The 18,990-nt window shown below is 41.5% G+C and overlaps 1 protein-coding gene across 1 annotated transcript in view; it reads right to left on the reverse strand.

Annotated features, from left to right (window-relative positions):
- Karybeta3 (karyopherin beta 3) overlaps positions 1 to 18,990 on the reverse strand; it is a 173,970-nt gene that overhangs the window by 100,911 nt on the left and 54,069 nt on the right. Inside the window, exons 2-6 of the mRNA XM_070085160.1 lie at positions 14,938 to 15,087; positions 11,254 to 11,480; positions 10,644 to 10,845; positions 4,511 to 4,636; positions 3,913 to 4,080 (exon numbers count right to left, since the gene is read on the reverse strand). Coding sequence (XP_069941261.1) covers positions 3,913 to 4,080; positions 4,511 to 4,636; positions 10,644 to 10,845; positions 11,254 to 11,480; positions 14,938 to 15,087 — 873 coding nt within the window. The remainder of the gene's footprint in view (positions 1 to 3,912; positions 4,081 to 4,510; positions 4,637 to 10,643; positions 10,846 to 11,253; positions 11,481 to 14,937; positions 15,088 to 18,990) is intronic.

The raw sequence follows: 18,990 nt of genomic DNA on the forward strand, positions 1-18,990 counted from the left end.
GAGAGAGAGGGGGGAGAGAGAGGGGAGAGAGAGGGGAGAGAGAGAGAGGGGAGAGAGAGAGGGGAGAGAGAGAGGGGAGAGAGAGAGAGGGGAGAGAGAGGGGAGAGAGAGAGGGGAGAGAGAGAGGGGAGAGAGGGGAGAGAGAGGGGAGAGAGGGGGGAGAGAGGGGAGAGAGAGGGGAGAGAGAGGGGAGAGAGAGAGGGGAGAGAGAGAGAGAGGGGAGAGAGAGGGGAGAGAGAGAGAGGGGAGTGAGAGAGAGAGAGAGAGGGGAGAGAGAGAGGGGAGAGAGGGGTGAGAGAGAGGGGAGAGAGAGAGGGGAGAGAGGGGGGAGAGAGGGGAGAGAGAGGGGAGAGAGAGGGGAGAGAGTACAGTGTTTCTCCTAAACTGATCATAAGGATTTGTGAAGGACCTGCCTAGTGTAGGCCAACAGGCCTACTGTAGTGTTCCTCCTTTCTTATGTTCTAAGGCTTATTATCCCTTCATTCATCGCTCTTACGAGAGAAAATGGATCTAGCATGAGGGCAAACTTTAACAGACACTCGTAGCTTACACGAAGAAGAAGAAGAAGAAGAAGAAGAAGAAGAAGAAGAAGAAGAAGAAGAAGAAGAAGAAGAAGAAGAAGAAGAAGAAGAAGAAGAAGAAGAAGAAGAAGAAGAAGAAGAAGAAGAAGAAGAAGAAGAAGAAGAAGAAGAAGAAGAAGAAGAAGAAGAAGAAGAAGAAGAAGAAGAAGAAGAAGAAGAAGAAGAAGAAGAAGAAGAAGAACAACAACAACTTTTGGGAGGGGGGGGGGAAATGTTTCCCGAGTTCGGGTATGTGTGCATTATCGGCTATTATCTCGGAAGTAAGCTATTCACCTATTTTGTGAAAACCAGTCAATAACAATCAATGGATTGAAGTGATTTCCACAACAAACATAAAAGAATGATTGTTTTACAAGATTAAGATTTAATTTTTGAAGTATCCCTATTGGCAATTTTCTGCGGTTTGACTTACGTCCATTTTGACTTATGACCAGTTGGGTGGAACCTAACTAGGTTGTAAGTCGGATGGTACCTGTACACCAAAATCCAGTGTATAGATTTTTTTTTCTTTTGTGTTGGAAATATACACAGGTACCATCCAACTTACGACCGAGTTTGGTTCCGACAAACTGGTCATAAGTCGAAATGGATGTAAGTCGAACCTTACTACTGAATATCAATATCATATTTTTGTAATGACTATTTTATTGTTTTACTTTGGTATTTAATTTTTTACTTTATTTTTTATGCTGTTAGTACTGAAGATAGGGAAGCTGTGATTTCGTGTATAGGGCAAGGAGGAATAACATCTTGTAAGAGTGAGGAAGAGCCAGTTGTGAGTGTGGGGGAAGTTCATGAGGCAGTAGGTAAAATGAAAGGGGGTAAGGCAGCTGGGATTGATGAGATAAAGATAGAAATGTTAAAAGCAGGTGGGGATATAGTTTTGGAGTGGTTGGTGCTATTATTTAATAAATGTATGGAAGAGGGTACGGTATCTAGGGATTGGCAGAGAGCATGCATAGTTCCTTTGTATAAAGGCAAAGGGGACAAAAGAGAGTGCAAAAATTATAGGGGGAGAAGTCTGTTGAGTATACCTGGTAAAGTGTATGGTAGAGTTATTATTGAAAGAATTAAGAGTAAGACAGAGAATAGGATAGCAGATAAACAAGGAGGCTTTAGGAAAGGTAGGGGGTGTGTCGACCAGGTGTTTACAATGAAACATATAAGTGAACAGTATTTAGATAAGGCTAAAGAGGTCTTTGTGGCATTTATGGATTTGGAAAAGGCGTATGACAGGGTGGATAGGGGGGTAATGTGGCAGATGTTGCAGGTGTATGGTATAGGAGGTAGGTTACTGAAAGCAGTGAAGGCTTTTTACGAGGATAGTGAGGCTCAAGTTAGAGTATGTAGGAAAGAGGGAGATTATTTCCCAGTAAAAGTAGGCTTTAGACAAGGATGTGTGATGTCACCGTGGTTGTTTAATATATTTATAGATGGGGTTGTAAGAGAAGTAAATGCGAGAGTCTTGGCAAGAGGCGTGGAGTTAAAAGATAAAATATCACACAAAGTGGGAATTGTCACAGTTGCTCTTTGCTGATGACACTGTGTTCTTGGGAGATTCTGAAGAGAAGTTGCAGAGGTTGGTTAATGAATTTGGTAGGGTATGTAAAAGAAAATTAAAAGTGAATACAGGAAAGAGTAAGGTTATGAGGATAACAAAAAGATTAGGTGATGAAAGATTGGATATCAGATTGGAGAGAGAGAGTATGGAGGAGGTGAATGTATTCAGATATTTGGGAGTGGACATGTCAGCAGATGGGTCTATGAAAGATGAGGTGAATCATAGAATTGATGAGGGGAAAAGGGTGAGTGGTGCACTTAGGAGTCTGTGGAGACAAAGAACTTTGTCCTTGGAGGCAAAGAGGGGAATGTATGAGAGTATAGTTTTACCAACACTCTTATATGGGCGTGAAGCATGGGTGATGAATGTTGCAGCGAGAAGGCTGGAGGCAGTGGAGATGCCATGTCTGAGGGCAATGTGTGGTGTGAATATAATGCAGAGAATTCATAGTTTGGAAGTTAGGAGGAGGTGCGGGATTGCCAAACCTGTTGTCCAGAGAGCTGAGGAAGGGTTGTTGAGGTGGTTTGACTTCAAGAGTGTATCAGTCTGTAGCGGAAGGAAGGTGGGGTAGGGGTCGGCCTAGAAAAGGTTGGAGGGAGGGGGTAAAGGAGGTTTTGTGTGCGAGGGGCTTGGACTTCCAGCGGGCATTCATGAGCGTGTTTGATAGGAGTGAACGGAGACAAAGGGTTTTTAATACTTGACGTGCTGTTGGAGTGTGAGCAAAGTAACATTTATGAAGGGATTCAGGGAAACTGGCAGGCCGGACTTGAGTCCTGGAGATGGGAAGTACAGTGCCTACACTCTGAAGGAGGGGTGTTAATATTGCAGTTTAAAATCTGTAGTGTAAAACACCCTTCTGGCAAGACAGTGATGGAGTGAATGATGGTGAAAATTTTTCTTTTTTGGGCCACCCTGCCTTGGTGGGAATCGGCCGGTGTGTTAATAATAATAGTACTGTATTTTATACTGCAACGTTTAGGATAAACACTGTGTACAACACAAACAGTCGTTTATTTCCCAGAAATTTGGCATAGAAAACATGGTCCTAAGTCAAATGGTCGTATGTTGAGCAGGTCGTAAGTCAGATGGTAGGTGTATATCGTTTTTTGTGGCCACTGTAGACAGATAGAGACCCAAAGTCAGTCAGCCAGCCTGCCAAATATGTATTACACGTTTCAGAATTGTTTCTCTTTACTTAGGGCATAGGTTATAGGTTATATGACACTACCAGTGCTATAAAAAATGAAAGGATGTTGCACAAATGTTGCAAATGGGTTATCATCAAGGTTTTTTATATTTCCTTGACCAGTAGTGGCCACATCCATCTCAAGGCCACTTAACTTGGGGTCAGCATCATTTTCCTCTTAAAAGTGTAGTGTTAATACAACATGACATCAGTGAATCCCTGGTGTTTGCCATGCTATTTTCTCTAGCTAGCACTCAATTGAACTGGAGCTCCCAAGTGTTAAGCCCCATTCTATACTGACCAGGCATCTCAGGCTAATCGTGCCAAATTTGGAGGTGGAAAAAATAAAATGTTTATCTACGTTTGGAGTGATAGCGGTACTAGCACAGATCTACGTTTGGATAGTTTAAGGGTTAATCAGTGGTGTCTAGTGAGTGACTTACAAATCTACAGAGGCTAATTATTCAATTTAGTTCACTACAGTATTTGTACTTTACCTGTTACACAACACTACCTATTCCAAAAATTATTTATCTGATGTAACTTGGACCATTACATTTAGTAACAAATAATATATAGCTTACTTCTTCATCATTCAAATCAGTCATCATATTTAGCATTTGAGGTATGAGGGTGTTCATGTATTTCGCTCCAGCTTTGCGCACCATTGCAGGGGCAGTCTCAGCCAGCGTTACAACCACCTCAAGAAGGAGGTGCTTCCAACCGTCACCAACATTAGGATCTGGCAAAGTCTGTAAAATTAAGAGGACAGTCACTAAATTTACACAAATGACAATCCTTGAGGCATGCATGCAAGGGGGAAAAAACAAGAAAAAAAAAAAAATTCACGAGATAAATTGTGTGTAAGGATTTTAAGGAAAAATGAATAAACAAGTCACACGAATCAGCTGATATCTTGTCACACTGCTCACCTTCAGATTTACAGAATTAGCTGTATTGCAGTGTTTGGTAACCAATGTAATGTTGAGAGAAGTTTTTAATCTTCCACGACTTTCCTCTATCTCGTAAATGAAGTAACTAAATACATATAAGACTATAGTATTTTTGAAGATAAGACACCAATTATACTCTAAAGAATAACTTTAAAATTTCATCAATAATTAAATCAAACTCAAACTGAATTCATACAAGTTTTATATTAAGAATATAACTGTATCTTACTTTGATTGCAAGCTGTAATATCATTTCCACTTGTGGTCTTAAAAACTTCGGACAGCTTTCAGCCAAATCTACCAGGCACTTTAGCAGAGCATCATCATCGCCTATTTGGATGCTAGTGGCAATTATCTGCAGGGCAATGAATGACATTTCTGTTCATATGAAACCTTCCTAAGAGTTCAAGGAAGAGAAGCATGTAATTAAACGAAAAAAGAGAATGTTCTGTTTTTGAAATTAGCATATGTTTCCATTTATCTACAAAAACTGCTGTAATAATAGGATTAAATATTTCTCCACTATACTACTTCAGTGGGAGATAGGTGGTATGTATGTATGTATAGGTATATGTGGAGACAAAGAAAGTTATCCATGGAGGTAAAGAAGGGAATGTATTAAGAGTATAGTGCTACAAACACTCTTATATGGGTTGTAAACACTGCAGTGAGGTGGAGACTGAAGGCAGTGATGTTCCGTCTAAGGGCAATGTGTGGTGTAAATATTAGGCAGATAATTTGTAGTGTGGAAATTAGGAGGAGTGGAGTTATTAAAAGTATTATTCAAGAGGGCTGAGGAGGGGTTGTTGAGGTGATTTGGTCATTGAGAGGGAGGGGGGGTTAAAAGAGGTTGTGTGTGCAAGGGGCTTGGACATGCAGCAGGCATGTGTGACCAATAAATAACAAAAAGGCACAATACCCTGACTGGACCATTTACAAAGTCACAGTGTGACTGTAAATGGTCCAAGTCGGACCGATACGTTGTCGTAAGCTCCTCTCTTCTATGTGCGGGTTATTTGTGTAATGTGTGACCAAGTTAGATAGGAGTGAATGGAGATGAATGGTTTTTGGGACCTGATGAGCTGTTGGAGTGTGAGCAGGGTAACATTTTGTGAAGGGACTCAGGGAAACCAGTTAGCCGGACTTGAGTCCTGGAGGTGGGAAGTACAATGCCTGCACTTCGGTTTGGGATATTGGCAGGTTGGAGTGACATTTAAACTGTTGTATCTGAGTGCCTCTGCAAAGACAGTGATCATGTTAATGATGTTGAAAGTGTTTTCCTTTTTGTTTGGGCCAGCCCGCCTCGGTGGGAGACGGCCGATGTGTTGAAAATTAAAGAGAGAGAGATATATTTTTTATAGACTACATACTTCTCTCGTCTTTCTTTCAACACACCAGCCGTATCCCACTGAGGCGGGGTGGCCCAAAAGGAAAAACAGAAGTGTCTCCTTTTACATTTAGTAATATATACAGAAGGGGTTACTAGTCCCTTGCTCCTGGCATTTTAGTCGCCTCTTACGACACACATGGCTTATGGAGGAAGAATTCTGTTGCACTTTCCCATGGAGAAAAGTGGAAATAAACAAGAAGTAAGAAAAATAGAAAACCCAAAAGGGTGTGTGTGTATATATATGCTTGTACATGTATGACCTAAATGTAAGAAGTAGCAAGATGTACCTGAAAACTTGCATGTTTATGAGTCAGAAAAAGACACCAGCAATCCTACCACCATGTAAAACAATTACAGGCTTTTGGTTTACACTCACTTGGCAGGATGGTAATACCTCCCTGGGTGGTTGCTGTCTACCAACCTACTACCTAGGAGACATTTATTATAATTTGTCAACAGATTGGCCGTCTCCCACTGAGGAAGGGTGACAAAGAAACACTTTCATCATTCACATGTACAACCCATGCTTCACACCCATAAAAGTGTGTTGGTACTACTATACTCTCATACATTCCCTTCTTTTCCACCATGGATAAAATTTTTTGTCTTCGCAAATTAATTTTTTTTAACACGTAGGCCGTCTCCCACTGAGGCAAGGTGACCCAAAAAAGAAACACTTTCACTGTCATTCACACAATCACTGTCTTTGCAGAGGCACTCACATACAACAGTCTAGATGTCACTCCAAACAGCCAACATCCTAAACCCCTCCTTTAAAGTGCAGGCATTATAGTTGAACATACTTCATGTCTCTTATCCCAAATTACTTTCCCATCTTTTCCTAATGCTTTTCCATCAACATAATCAGAAATACTACTGTACATGTAATTATTTAATTTGACCCTTTCTGAGTTCGCATGGGAAAATTTCCAGGTCTTGGCCATAACTCGTCTTTCAACTAATGTGAAAGATGAGTATGGATATGACTTCCAACTGTATGACTGGCTCATTACATATCTTATCATTCATTTTACCTTGTTTCATACTGCATTTCTCGTTAAAATGAACCCATTTTGGAGTGATTTAAGGGCGCACCCCCTCTTTCATTTTTTTTTTTATTTTTCCAACTGATTTATTTTATTTTTGGTGTACTTTTAGAGGTGCATATGTAGAAGCATGTGACAAAGTTTCAGTATGATTGGCCAACAAACCGAGAAAAAAATATAAACATAATTTTTATATATGGCAGCATGACCTGACAAATTGGCGCTACGAGTGGCACTTCCGACATTCCCAACTGTTAGAATACAACTAGCACGACGTTTTTACATTGCCATTTCATCTAATATATCTTATTATCATGGTAAAAAAAAAAATACATTTGACAGAATTTTTGGCATTCGCCAAAATATCTGCCTTTTACCCCCCATAAAATAAAAAATATTTGAGATATTCCAAAAAATCTGACGTTAATAATTCAAACACACTTTGTTTTATATTGTCTGTGAAAATCATTTCAATACAATCATTAATAATGGAGTTGTAAAGCGAAATAAGTGAATAAGTTACTTCCGATATAGGCCTAGAACGTCGGCCAGCCTACCGTCTCCTTAATTTTTTTTTGTGCGGAAATCGCGTTTGTTTCGGTGTATTTCTTAGTAAACTGATGTTCTAGTGCAGTTTTCCTCTTCAAAACACCGTCTTCTATCACTCACAGACCAAACAATACAACAAGGAGACGAGGAGCAACTCATTTATATCGAAATATTGCTGGTGGACTCTCGCTATATTATGGCCTATTTTATTCAGTCTAGACTAGAGTATATAACATGTTTGTTTGTTATTTATAGTGATTATTATATCATATTAGATCAATTCTGAATGATAAACAAGCCGTATAGTTAATATATAAGCTGATATAAGCGTAATAATGAAGTGATTTCACCTGGCACCGTCTGGAGAGGGAGCACTGCCGAGTGTACCTAGGTGCTTCCTGATAGGCTAGACGTCTATTGATAAGCTCCACCTACTCTTATATGATGCCAAATAATCAATTATTATATTAGAAAGAATAATGCAAAGAAAAAGCGATAAAAAAACAAGGAAAAAATTCAAAAAAATATATGGGTTGAGAGCAGACTCGCTACCTACATCGCCGCCACCATACCTGATATAAATGACTATAATTTCTTGTAGAAACGTTGTAGAACATTGATTCTTGTACCATTGTGTTGCCAAAGAGTTAAGCTATTTTTTCTGTATGAATAACTCATTTTCCAAAATTTTTCGATTATTTTCTTGAGCGCGCTGAACGGCTCCAGCCTCCTCCTTCCTTAAGGGCCAAGGCAAACAAGTAATTTTTCAGCTGCTTGTAAGGACTTGCATGAATCACAATACAGTTCTAAGATCTTGGAACTTTCTTAAGGTTGCCCCCCTTCCCTTTTTTTATTGCTAGACACACACACAGCATACATGTTTTTCACTGAATGTCAAATTAATGCTCAGCAGAACAGCTAGAAAATTTCTCCGCAAACCCTGCAACAGGCAACTTGACGCATTGTAATATGCTTAATGTGTTGTTTTATGCAATTTGCAGGTACATCATTACTCAAGTATGAAAAAAAGAAAAATCTTGAGATGAGCCTTATGCAATCCATCACATCCCTTCAGCTGTGAGGAAAATTTTTTTTTATATTTTGATTATTTTTTTTTGAATTTTAGGCAATCTGCACTCAGATGAAAGGGACACGGGGAGGGAGGGAGGGAGGGAGAGAGTGAGAGTTTGAGTGAGAGTGAGAGTGTGTGTGTGTGTGTGTGTGTGTGTGTGTGTGTGTGTGTGTGTTTGTGTGTGTGTGTCTGTGTTTGTGTGTGTGTGTGTGTGTGTGTGTGTGTGTGTGTGTGTGTGTGTGTGTGTGTGTGTGTGTGTGTGTGTGTGTTTGTGTGTGTGTGTGTGTTTGTGTGTGTGTGTGTTTGTGTGTGTGTGTGTTTGTGTGTGTGTGTGTTTGTGTGTGTGTGTGTTTGTGTGTGTGTGTGTGTGTGTGTGTGTGTGTGTGTGTGTGTGTGTGTCTGTGTGTGTCTGTGTGTGTGTGTGTGTGTGTGTGTGTGTGTGTGTGTGTGTGTGTGTGTGTGTGTGTCTGTGTGTGTGTGTGTGTGTGTGTGTGTGTGTGTGTGTGTGTGTGTGTGTGTGTGTGTGTGTGTGTGTGTGTGTGTGTGTGTGTGTGTCTGTGTCTGTGTGTGTGTGTGTCTGTGTCTGTGTCTGTGTGTCTGTGTGTGTGTGTGTGTGTGTGTGTGTGTGTGTGTGTGTGTGTGTGTGTGTGTGTGTGTGTGTGTGTGTGTGTGTGTGTGTGTCTGTGTGTGTGTGTGTGTGTGTCTGTGTGTGTGTGTGTGTGTCTGTGTGTGTGTGTGTGTGTGTGTGTGTGTGTGTGTCTGTGTGTGTGTGTGTGTGTGTGTGTGTGTGTGTGTGTGTGTGTGTGTGTCTGTGTGTGTGTGTGTGTGTGTGTGTGTGTGTGTGTGTGTGTGTGTGTGTGTGTGTGTGTGTGTGTGTGTGTGTACTCACCTAGTTGAGGTTGCGGGGGTCGAGTCCGAGCTCCTGGCCCCGCCTCTTCACTGATCGCTACTAGGTCACTCTCCCTGAGCCGTGAGCTTTATCATACCTCTGCTTAAAGCTATGTATGGATCCTGCCTCCACTACATCACTTCCCAAACTATTCCACTTACTGACTACTCTGTGGCTGAAGAAATACTTCCCAACATCCCTGTGATTCATCTGTGTCTTCAGCTTCCAACTGTGTCCCCTTGTTACTGTGTCCAATCTCTGGAACATCCTGTCTTTGTCCACCTTGTCAATTCCTCTCAGTATTTTGTATGTCGTTATCATGTCCCCCCTCTCTCTCCTGTCCTCCAGTGTCATCAGGTTGATTTCCCTTAACCTCTCCTCGTAGGACATACCTCTTAGCTCTGGGACTAGTCTTGTTGCAAACCTTTGCACTTTCTCTAGTTTCTTTACGTGCTTGGCTAGGTGTGGGTTCCAAACTGGTGCCGCATACTCCAATATGGGCCTAACGTACACGGTGTACAGGGTCCTGAATGATTCCTTATTAAGATGTTGGAATGCTGTTCTGAGGTTTGCTAGGCGCCCATATGCTGCAGCAGTTATTTGGTTGATGTGCGCTTCAGGAGATGTGCCTGGTGTTATACTCACCCCAAGATCTTTTTCCTTGAGTGAGGTTTGTAGTCTCTGGCCCCCTAGACTGTACTCCGTCTGCGGTCTTCTTTGCCCTTCCCCAATCTTCATGACTTTGCACTTGGTGGGATTGAACTCCAGGAGCCAATTGCTGGACCAGGTCTGCAGCCTGTCCAGATCCCTTTGTAGTTCTGCCTGGTCTTCGATCGAGTGAATTCTTCTCATCAACTTCACGTCATCTGCAAACAGGGACACCTCAGAGTCTATTCCTTCCGTCATGTCGTTCACAAATACCAGAAACAGCACTGGTCCTAGGACTGACCCCTGTGGGACCCCGCTGGTCACAGGTGCCCACTCTGACACCTCGCCACGTACCATGACTCGCTGCTGTCTTCCTGTCAAGTATTCCCTGATCCATTGTAGTGCCTTCCCTGTTATCCCTGCTTGGTCCTCCAGTTTTTGCACCAATCTCTTGTGTGGAACTGTGTCAAACGCCTTCTTGCAGTCCAAGAAAATGTGTGTGTGTGTGTGTGTGTCTAGGGATATTTTAGTGAAAAACCTACCTAATGGCCATTAATATACAGAAAGATAAGCAATTATAATACCCAAGTAGCTTAACGACAATGACTGCAACTACTATATCCGGTTTCCTTAAAATTGTGGTTTCCTCTAAACATTATTTGGTTTCTGTTTTAGACTTATTGCTGTGTTGATCAGTGACTGCTTTAGTCATGTATTATTCAAACTGGTATGCCTTTAATTTTTTTTTATTTGTTCACATGTAATTACCTGGAGAAACTGTGGAAGAAGATCTGCAAAGTTCTTCTGAATATTTGGCTCATTGTCATGCAGGAGAATAAATGCTGCTGTGCCCTTGACTGCTAGGGCCTGGACTGGCGGGTTAGTCGAGTCTGCCAAAGAGGTTGTTAGCATGGCTTTTATCATTCCCAAATGTTGCTGCTGCTGATTGCCAAATACTCCTGGTACCAAGCTGTTAAAAGATATTAATGTCCACATGTTAACTTAAAATACATGGCACACGGCAAAAATGAATTAAAAATATAGTACCAGGCCAACTACAAGAGGGGTACAATTTGGAATATGTAATTAAGAATAATGAAGCAGATACTGTAGTGAATTGAAAAAGATACCTGCCATTCTTACTGTCAGCTAGAGAATATACTAACATAAATTTTTTAATCATTAATGTTGGGTGAAGCAATAAAATAATTCTAATTTGAATACTTCATACTTGCTTACTTCCAGTTAATCATTCACTCCCATGTGCCTACACATTTTTCAATTAATACGATTCACATGGTCAGTCCTCTAGTTTATTATAATCAACTGCCTACTCTACTTGTTGTAAAAATTTTATAGACCTTTATCATAAACTCACCTGAACAGTGTTAGAGCAATCTCTTTGTGTGCAATGGATGACGAACTTGCACTTTCAAAAAGAAACTGGAGGAACTCTGGCCATTTATTGTTTCCCTCATCATCAATCATATTATGTGCCAGCTCACTGATGATATCACAAAGTTTTTTCCGCATATTTGCATCTTCCTCCTGTTGTACTAATGCTAGGAGCTGTGCCTGTACTTGCCCTTGAGCTTCAGGTGGCAACTAAGACAAAATTTGTTGAAAAAGGTTTAAAACTTAGGTTCTGTGAAAAGCACAAGCAATTAAGAAAAAATGTACGTAGATAACATGAAAATAAAATGTTTGTTGAATTTTACCATGACAATGTCTTGTGCTCTTAAGTTCTGATAATGAAAGTTTTATCACTTGCTGTTGGAAATACATTAGTTCCCCCCGTATACGTGGGGAATATGGTTTGAGACCTACCCTGGATACCTGTCCCTGTGGACAGTAGCAAACCCTATACAGTAGAACCTCGGCTTACGAGTGCCTTAATGTGCGAGTTTTTCAAGATACGAGCACTTGCTTCGTCAATTTTTTTTTGCTTCCAGATGTAAGCGGGCCTCAAGGGAGGTTCCTTGACAATAGTGAGGGGCTCTTGCACTTGATCTAGTGAACTGGATCTCAGTTGTTTGTTGGAGTATCTTATTGAAACTTGGGCAATGTATGATGAACAGAGACTTCTTAACTTAAACCAAAATTGAAAGAAACCAGATCATAAATAATGGAGTTCACTTCTCAGCCATTAGCCACCCCTTAGCGGTATATTTTCGTGTTTTTTTGTTTGTATTCTCATTTTTATTGGTCTCATTTGATAAAATGGACGATATATTACAGAAATAGATATGATTTTGATTGGTTTCACGATGAAAAGTACCTTGAAATTGAGCTCTAAGTACCAGAAATGTTCGATTCTTTGGTGATGTTCAAGAATAAACAAATGACGTCACTATTCAATACCTGTCCGACTGGCCATTCCAATACGCAGTCATGAATGGCTTGGCATTATTTGTACAATTATTACAATAATGCAGCAGTCTGCGTAACAGTAAATCTTCTACTTTTTGTGTGAATAAAAATTCCAAAAGATAAGCAAGAGTATTATAATATGTACGTACTAATAAATAACAATAATTATACAATGTACGCAATATAAATTTTTATAAGAATATGTCCTGTCTAAGGGCAATGTGTGGTGTAAATACTATGCAGAAAATTCGGAGTGTGGAAATTAGAAGGTGTGGAGCTAATAAAAGTATTAGTCAGAGGGCTGAAGAGGGGTTGTTGAGGTGGTTTGGTCATTTAGAGAGAATGGATCCAAGTAGAATGACATGGAGAGCATTTAAATCTGTAGGGGAAGGAAGGGGGGTAGGGGTCGTCCTCGAAAAGGTTGGAAGGAAGAGGTAAGGGAGGTTTTGTGAGTGAGGGGCTTGGACTTCCAGCAGGCGTGCACGAGCGTGTTCGATAGGAGTGAATGGAGACGAATGGTATTTGGGACCTGACGATCTGTTGGAGTGTGAGCAGGGTAATATTTAGTGAAGGGATTCAGGGAAACCGGTTATTTTTATATAGCCGGACTTAAGTCCTGGAAATCGGAAGTACAATGCCTGCACTCTAAAGGAGAGGTTTCAGGATATTAGCAGTTTGGAGGGATATGTTGTGTCTCTTTATATGTATATGCTTCTAAACTGTTGTGTTCTGAGCACCTCTGCAAAAACAGTGATTATGTGTGAGTGAGGTGAAAATGGAAGCGGTTATGGCTGCCTCCACCTGTCACATAATGACATTTTATTCATTCTAGAGTATATATCAGGTTTCTATGTATTTATATTGTTTATTATGTCATATTAAATAAATTTTGCTAGATAAATAAGCCGTACAGTTGATATTAGCGAAACATCGAAGTATTTTGTTGTGCCTCCTGAGAGCTGGAACAGATTAACTGCATTTCATTTAATTAAAATGAGGAAAATTGACTCGCCATACGAACAAATCAGGATACAGTGGAACCTCAAAAATCGAACGTATCACATATCAAACGTTTTGAAAATAGGACCATTTTTTCGGACAAACTGTGTCCCTATTATCGAAAGCGCCCCTATTTTCGGACCGCCGGGTATGGGACCTGTCTGCCGCCCGCTCTGTCCGCGTCCCCGTGCAGGCGCCGTGAGCAGTCTAGCTTTGTTTATGCTCAAGTGAACACTAACCTGTGCTCTCATTCACGCATTTTACAATTAGTTCGTTGTGTTTAGTGCTTGTGGGACTGAAATAAGCTGCCATGGGCCCAAAGAAACTTGCTAGTGGTACCCCTGTGGTAAAGAAAGTGAGAAACACCATAGATGTGAAGAAGGAAATAATACAGAAGTATGAGAGCGGTGTGAGACTTGTTGAGCTTGCCAGGATGTATGGGAAAAACAAGTCGACCATCGGTTCTATCCTGTCAAAGAAAGAACAAATCAAGGAAGCTTATGTTGCGAAAGGTGTTAATATAGGGAGTGGATGAGGTGCCTTCTTCAAAGATTAAGGAGATTTGTGCCAAGTGGAATGATGTCCAAATGTTTGTGCGGAAGTACCACCCTGAGCAAGCTGAAACAAGCCATCTTTGCAACAAGTTCAGTGACAGAACCATGTTCCATTTTAGGGAAATGTTAAAGAGGCCCCAGAAACAAAGGACTGTGGACAGTTATTTTGTGAGATAGGGGTCCAGTGACTCTCATGCTGGTCCTAGTGGCATTAAAAGACAGAAGGGAAGTAACCCCAGAGGGGGCTTTACCTGAAGTCCTCATGGAGGGAGATTCTCCTTCCAAACACTAACCCCAACTCCCTCTCTCCTCCTCCCTATCTTCCAGATGCCATCACCAATCTTCAATAAAGGTAAGTAAAAATGTTATTTTATATGTACGTATTACTATACATAATTAAAAACTATAGTATTTGTTGTATGTAAAACTGTAATTAATCTCTATAAAATGTATTTTTTGTGTGAATATTTTTGGGTTTCTGGAATGGATTAATTGTATTTCCATTATTTCTTATGGGAAATATGGCTTCGAATTTCAGACTTCGAATTTAGAACTGGAACGGATTAAGTTCGATTTTTGAGGTTCCACTGTACGAGTAAGGTCACAGAATGGATTAAACGCGTAAGTAGAGGTTCCACTGTCATTTTTTGTTTACATACATACCTATAAAGTTTAATTGATATATTATGCAAAATAAGTCTAGAATTAGCACTTTTGCACTGATGGGAAGCATTTCATGGCTTCTCTCACTACTTTTGAACTTCAGAGCCATTATTAAGCAAAACGACGGGTTATTTTTGGGCCATAGTACAGAGTGAATACCGAATCCATGGATACAGGTGTTCTACCGTAGTGTATAAAGTTTTAATCACCTACTCTTGAAAAGAACCTGGCTGACAAATTTCTTTAAACCATTATCACTAATTATGAGTGCCAGCTAGGACAGTCATTTCATAGTAGTAAATCAATAATCCCATGAAGCATAAACCTGTGCTTACTGTACAAGGCAAAACATCAATACAATATTACTAAGTTTATCATTTATTACTGCTTATAAAAATGTGCTGCAATACGTTATTCTTAACAGAACAATATTATAATATGCATAAACCAAGCTTAAAAGGATGTGGAATACTTACCGTGGGAAAAACTTCATCAAAATTAGTTGTGATAAGTCTTCTAAGAAGTACGGCAGCCATGGAACGAACATTTTCATTGGCATTTTTATTTACAACATTTGTCAACAATAGCTGAAACTTGGCATCAGCAGCAATTTGGTCATAGGTGTTCTGCAAAATAACAGTATGGCACAAATTCAATTTCTATCACTTATAGCATTTCAATTTTGCAATGAAAAATTAATTTCCAATAAATTAAAGAATCCTTACTGATATATTTTTAGAAAAGGTGCATTTAGTCTTCATTACCCATTAACTCTGCTTAAAATATGCTAGCCCTTACAATTTTAACTGGCTTGTTCCTCACATTGTTTTCTGTGTGTCTAATGTCCTGTTACGTTTGCCTGAGCATAGTAATCTCTCTCTTCACTGGACGACAGAGTTCCATTCTTAAGATCATGTCGGTAAACAAATTCGTCGCCAAGTGAGGAGCATACTATAATGGTAGTGGGTTTGGTGTCGCCCATCTTTGTTATTGTTTTAATGTTACCTCTGCACCATTTATAACATTTCTGGTATATTTTTAAATGTTTACAGTTGTGTACTATACACTGTAATAAACAAAATAGAAGAAATCAGTTCTAATATACATTATTTAGGCATGAATACGGGTCAGAGAGCCTGTCGTAAGTCCGAGTCGTTGGTAAACGAGTATGTCGCTAAGGGAGGAGAGGCAATACTGTACCACATTACTTTCATACTCAATTAAACTGAAATACAGTACAGTGGACCCCCGCATAGCGAACGCCTTGCATAGCGAACAATCCGCATAGCGAACGCTTTGTTCGCTGAAATTTTGCCCCGCATAGTAGACAAAAACCCGCTCAGCGAACTTCGTCCGAGACGCGTCCAATGTGGGCCCTCAGCCAGCCTCACATGTGCCGCCCGTCCCATTGTTTACCAGCTAGCCTCCGCGGTAACATTCAAGCATACACTCGGAATATTTCGTATTATTACAGTGTTTTCGGTGCTGTTTCTGGAAAATAAGTGACCATGGGCCCCAAGAAAGCTTCTAGTGCCAACCCTGTGGTAAAAAGGGTGAGAATTAGTATGGAAATTAAGAAAGATTTTGAAGGGTTTGGGGCTAACCCTGAGAAGCCTATGCCAGTTGTGGAATCCATTGTGCCTACTTCAAAAATTAAGGAAATGTGTGCACAGTGGGTTGAACTGCAAACCTTTATGGATGAAAATCACCCTGACACAGCTGTTGCAAGCCGTGCTGGTGACTATTTCAATGACAATGTTATGGCCCATTTTAGGAAAGTCTTGAAGGAACGGGAGGTACAGAGCTCTATGGACAGATTTGTTGTGCGACAGAGGTCCAGTGACTCTCAAGCTGGTCCTAGTGGCATTAAAAGAAGAAGGGAAGTAACCCCAGAAAAGGAAAGAAGATAATGCTCTCCCCTCCTCCCATCCCATCAATCATCACCAGATCTTCAATAAAAGTAAGTGTCATGTAATTGTGCATGCCTTTTTCAGTTTGTGTGTACTAAAATTAACATTTTTTTGTGGTAAAAAAATTTTTTTTTCATACTTTTGGGTGTCTTGCACGGATTAATTTTATTTCCATTATTTCTTATGGGGAAAATTAATTCGCATAGCGAACATTTCGCATAACGACCAGCCCTCTTGCACGGATTAAGTTCGCTATGCGGGGGTCCACTGTACTGACAAGTACCTCCAAAAATGGTTGCTTTAAAAATCGGTTAGACAAGTACATGAGTGATTGACTTGAACCTTCCTAGCATGGGCCAGTAGGCCTGTTGAAGTGCTCCTTTCTTATGTTCTCAATGTGCTGCCTCCCCAGCGTGGCTGTGCACGGCGTGCCGCCTCCCCAGCGTGGCTGTGCACGGCGTGCCGCCTCCCCAGCGTGGCTGTGCACGGCGTGCCGCCTCCCCAGCGCGGCTGTGCACGGCGTGCCGCCTCCCCAGCGCGGCTGTGCACGGCATGCCGCCTCCCCAGCGCGGCTGTGCACGGCGTGCCGCCTCCCCAGCGCGACTGTGCACGGCGTGCCGCCTCCCCAGCGCGGCTGTGCACGGCGTGCCGCCTCCCCAGCGCGGCTGTGCACGGCGTGCCGCCTCCCCAGCGCGGCTGTGCACAGCGTGCCGCCTCCCCAGCGCGGCTGTGCAGCCTCACCAAAATCGTTGTACACAATACGCAGCCTCACCAGCATGGTGGTACACAATATGCAGCCTCACCAGCATGGCTGTACACAATATGCAGCCTCACCAGCATGGCTGTACACAATATGCAGCCTCACCAGCATGGCTGTACACAATATGCAGCCTCACCAGCATGGCTGTACACAATATGCAGCCTCACCAGCATGGCTGTACACAATATGCAGCCTCACCAGCATGGCTGTACACAATATGCAGCCTCACCAGCATGGCTGTACATAATATGCAGCCTCACTAGCATGGTGGTTCACAACACGCCAACTCACCCAGAAGCACTGACCCATGAAAACATCCTTCAGCATGTTAGCGCATTGCGCTAACATGCTGAAGGATGTTCCACAGCCTCTCAATACGACAGTTTATTACATCCTGCCTTATTACACAAACATCTATATGGAAAAAGGCACAATACTGTGATTGGAACAATACTCAAATAACCTATACAAAGGAGACAAACTTGTGATGAAGGTTTTGTCAATCTTGCTAGGACCAAGTTCCTTTCTCTTATGTACGGGTTATTTGTGTAGGCATCTATACCTTTAGAAGCATTTACACTCGGCCTCCAAGAGGCCTGGTCGTGGACCAGGCCACGGGGGCGTTGATCCCCGGAATATCCTCCAGGTACTCCAGCAGTATGACGAACATGTTTCCAGGACAATAATTATACCCCTACAGTAGAGATGAACACTAATCCAATATAAAATGTTCTCCCATCAATATGTCAGAGCAGAATGCTACTCACCCACATGATCTACTTGCACCTGTGGATTTTTCCATGGTGACATCGCTTACGACTGCTTCACCTCACTTGTCTGCAGTATAAAAGCTCCTCATCAGCGTATATGCTCTACTCTTATCGTTTGATGGACTAATCATATTGACTCCAGGCTGAAGGACTGACCTCCTCAAACTACTCCTGATCTTCAACCATTTTTTTCTGTATTGGACTGAGGAAGCCAATGGTTGGCGAAACATTTCCACAAAGTTACCCAAGAGTTGCGTAAGTGTCTAATTCGTCAACTTGTCGATTGTCTGAACTATTCATCTACAATTCCCTACAGGCTGGAACTGGACAGTATCAGCATCATTCAAGGCAGGTGAATTCGGAGATCTAGAGAATGTACAGAGAACCTTCATTGTACGTATTAAAGTCAAACATCCTAATTATTAGGAACACTATTAGCCCCCTGACCTATACTTCCTGGAAAGCAGGCGTTCTAGAAAGATGCATCATAATCTACACCTTGAAAATCCCAGAGGAACTGGTCCCAAATCTGCACACAACAGAAATCACTCCCTTCGAAAGCAAAAGACTAGCAGACGGTGCAACATACTTTTAACGGAAAACGGGTGTCTCGAGTACAGTAAGAGACTGGGGCCCAAGACTGTTCAACAGCCTCCCATCATACATAAGAATTACCAATAGACCAATGGCTGTCTTCAAGAGGGAACTAGACAGATACCTAAGGTCAGTACCCGATCAGCAGGGTTGTGGTTCATACGTTGGACTGCGTGCAGCCAGCAGTCACAGCCTAGTTGACCAGACCAAGCATTAGCTAAGAACTATAGACCAATAGCTCTGACATCCCACATCATAAAAATCTTTGAAAGAGTGCTAAGAAGCAGGATTGCAAATCACCTGGATTCCCAAAATCCGCACAATCCAGGGCAACATGGGTTCAGGGCAGGTCGCTCCTGCCTCTCACAACTACTGGATCACTATGACATGGCCTTGGATGCACTGGAAGAAAATAAGAATGCAGATGTAATATACACAGACTTTGCAAAAGCATTTGACAAATGCGATCATGGCATAATAGCCCATAAAATACGT

Source organism: Cherax quadricarinatus, chromosome 15, assembly GCF_038502225.1.
Source record: "Cherax quadricarinatus isolate ZL_2023a chromosome 15, ASM3850222v1, whole genome shotgun sequence".
Classification (NCBI taxonomy): Eukaryota; Metazoa; Arthropoda; class Malacostraca; order Decapoda; family Parastacidae; genus Cherax; species Cherax quadricarinatus.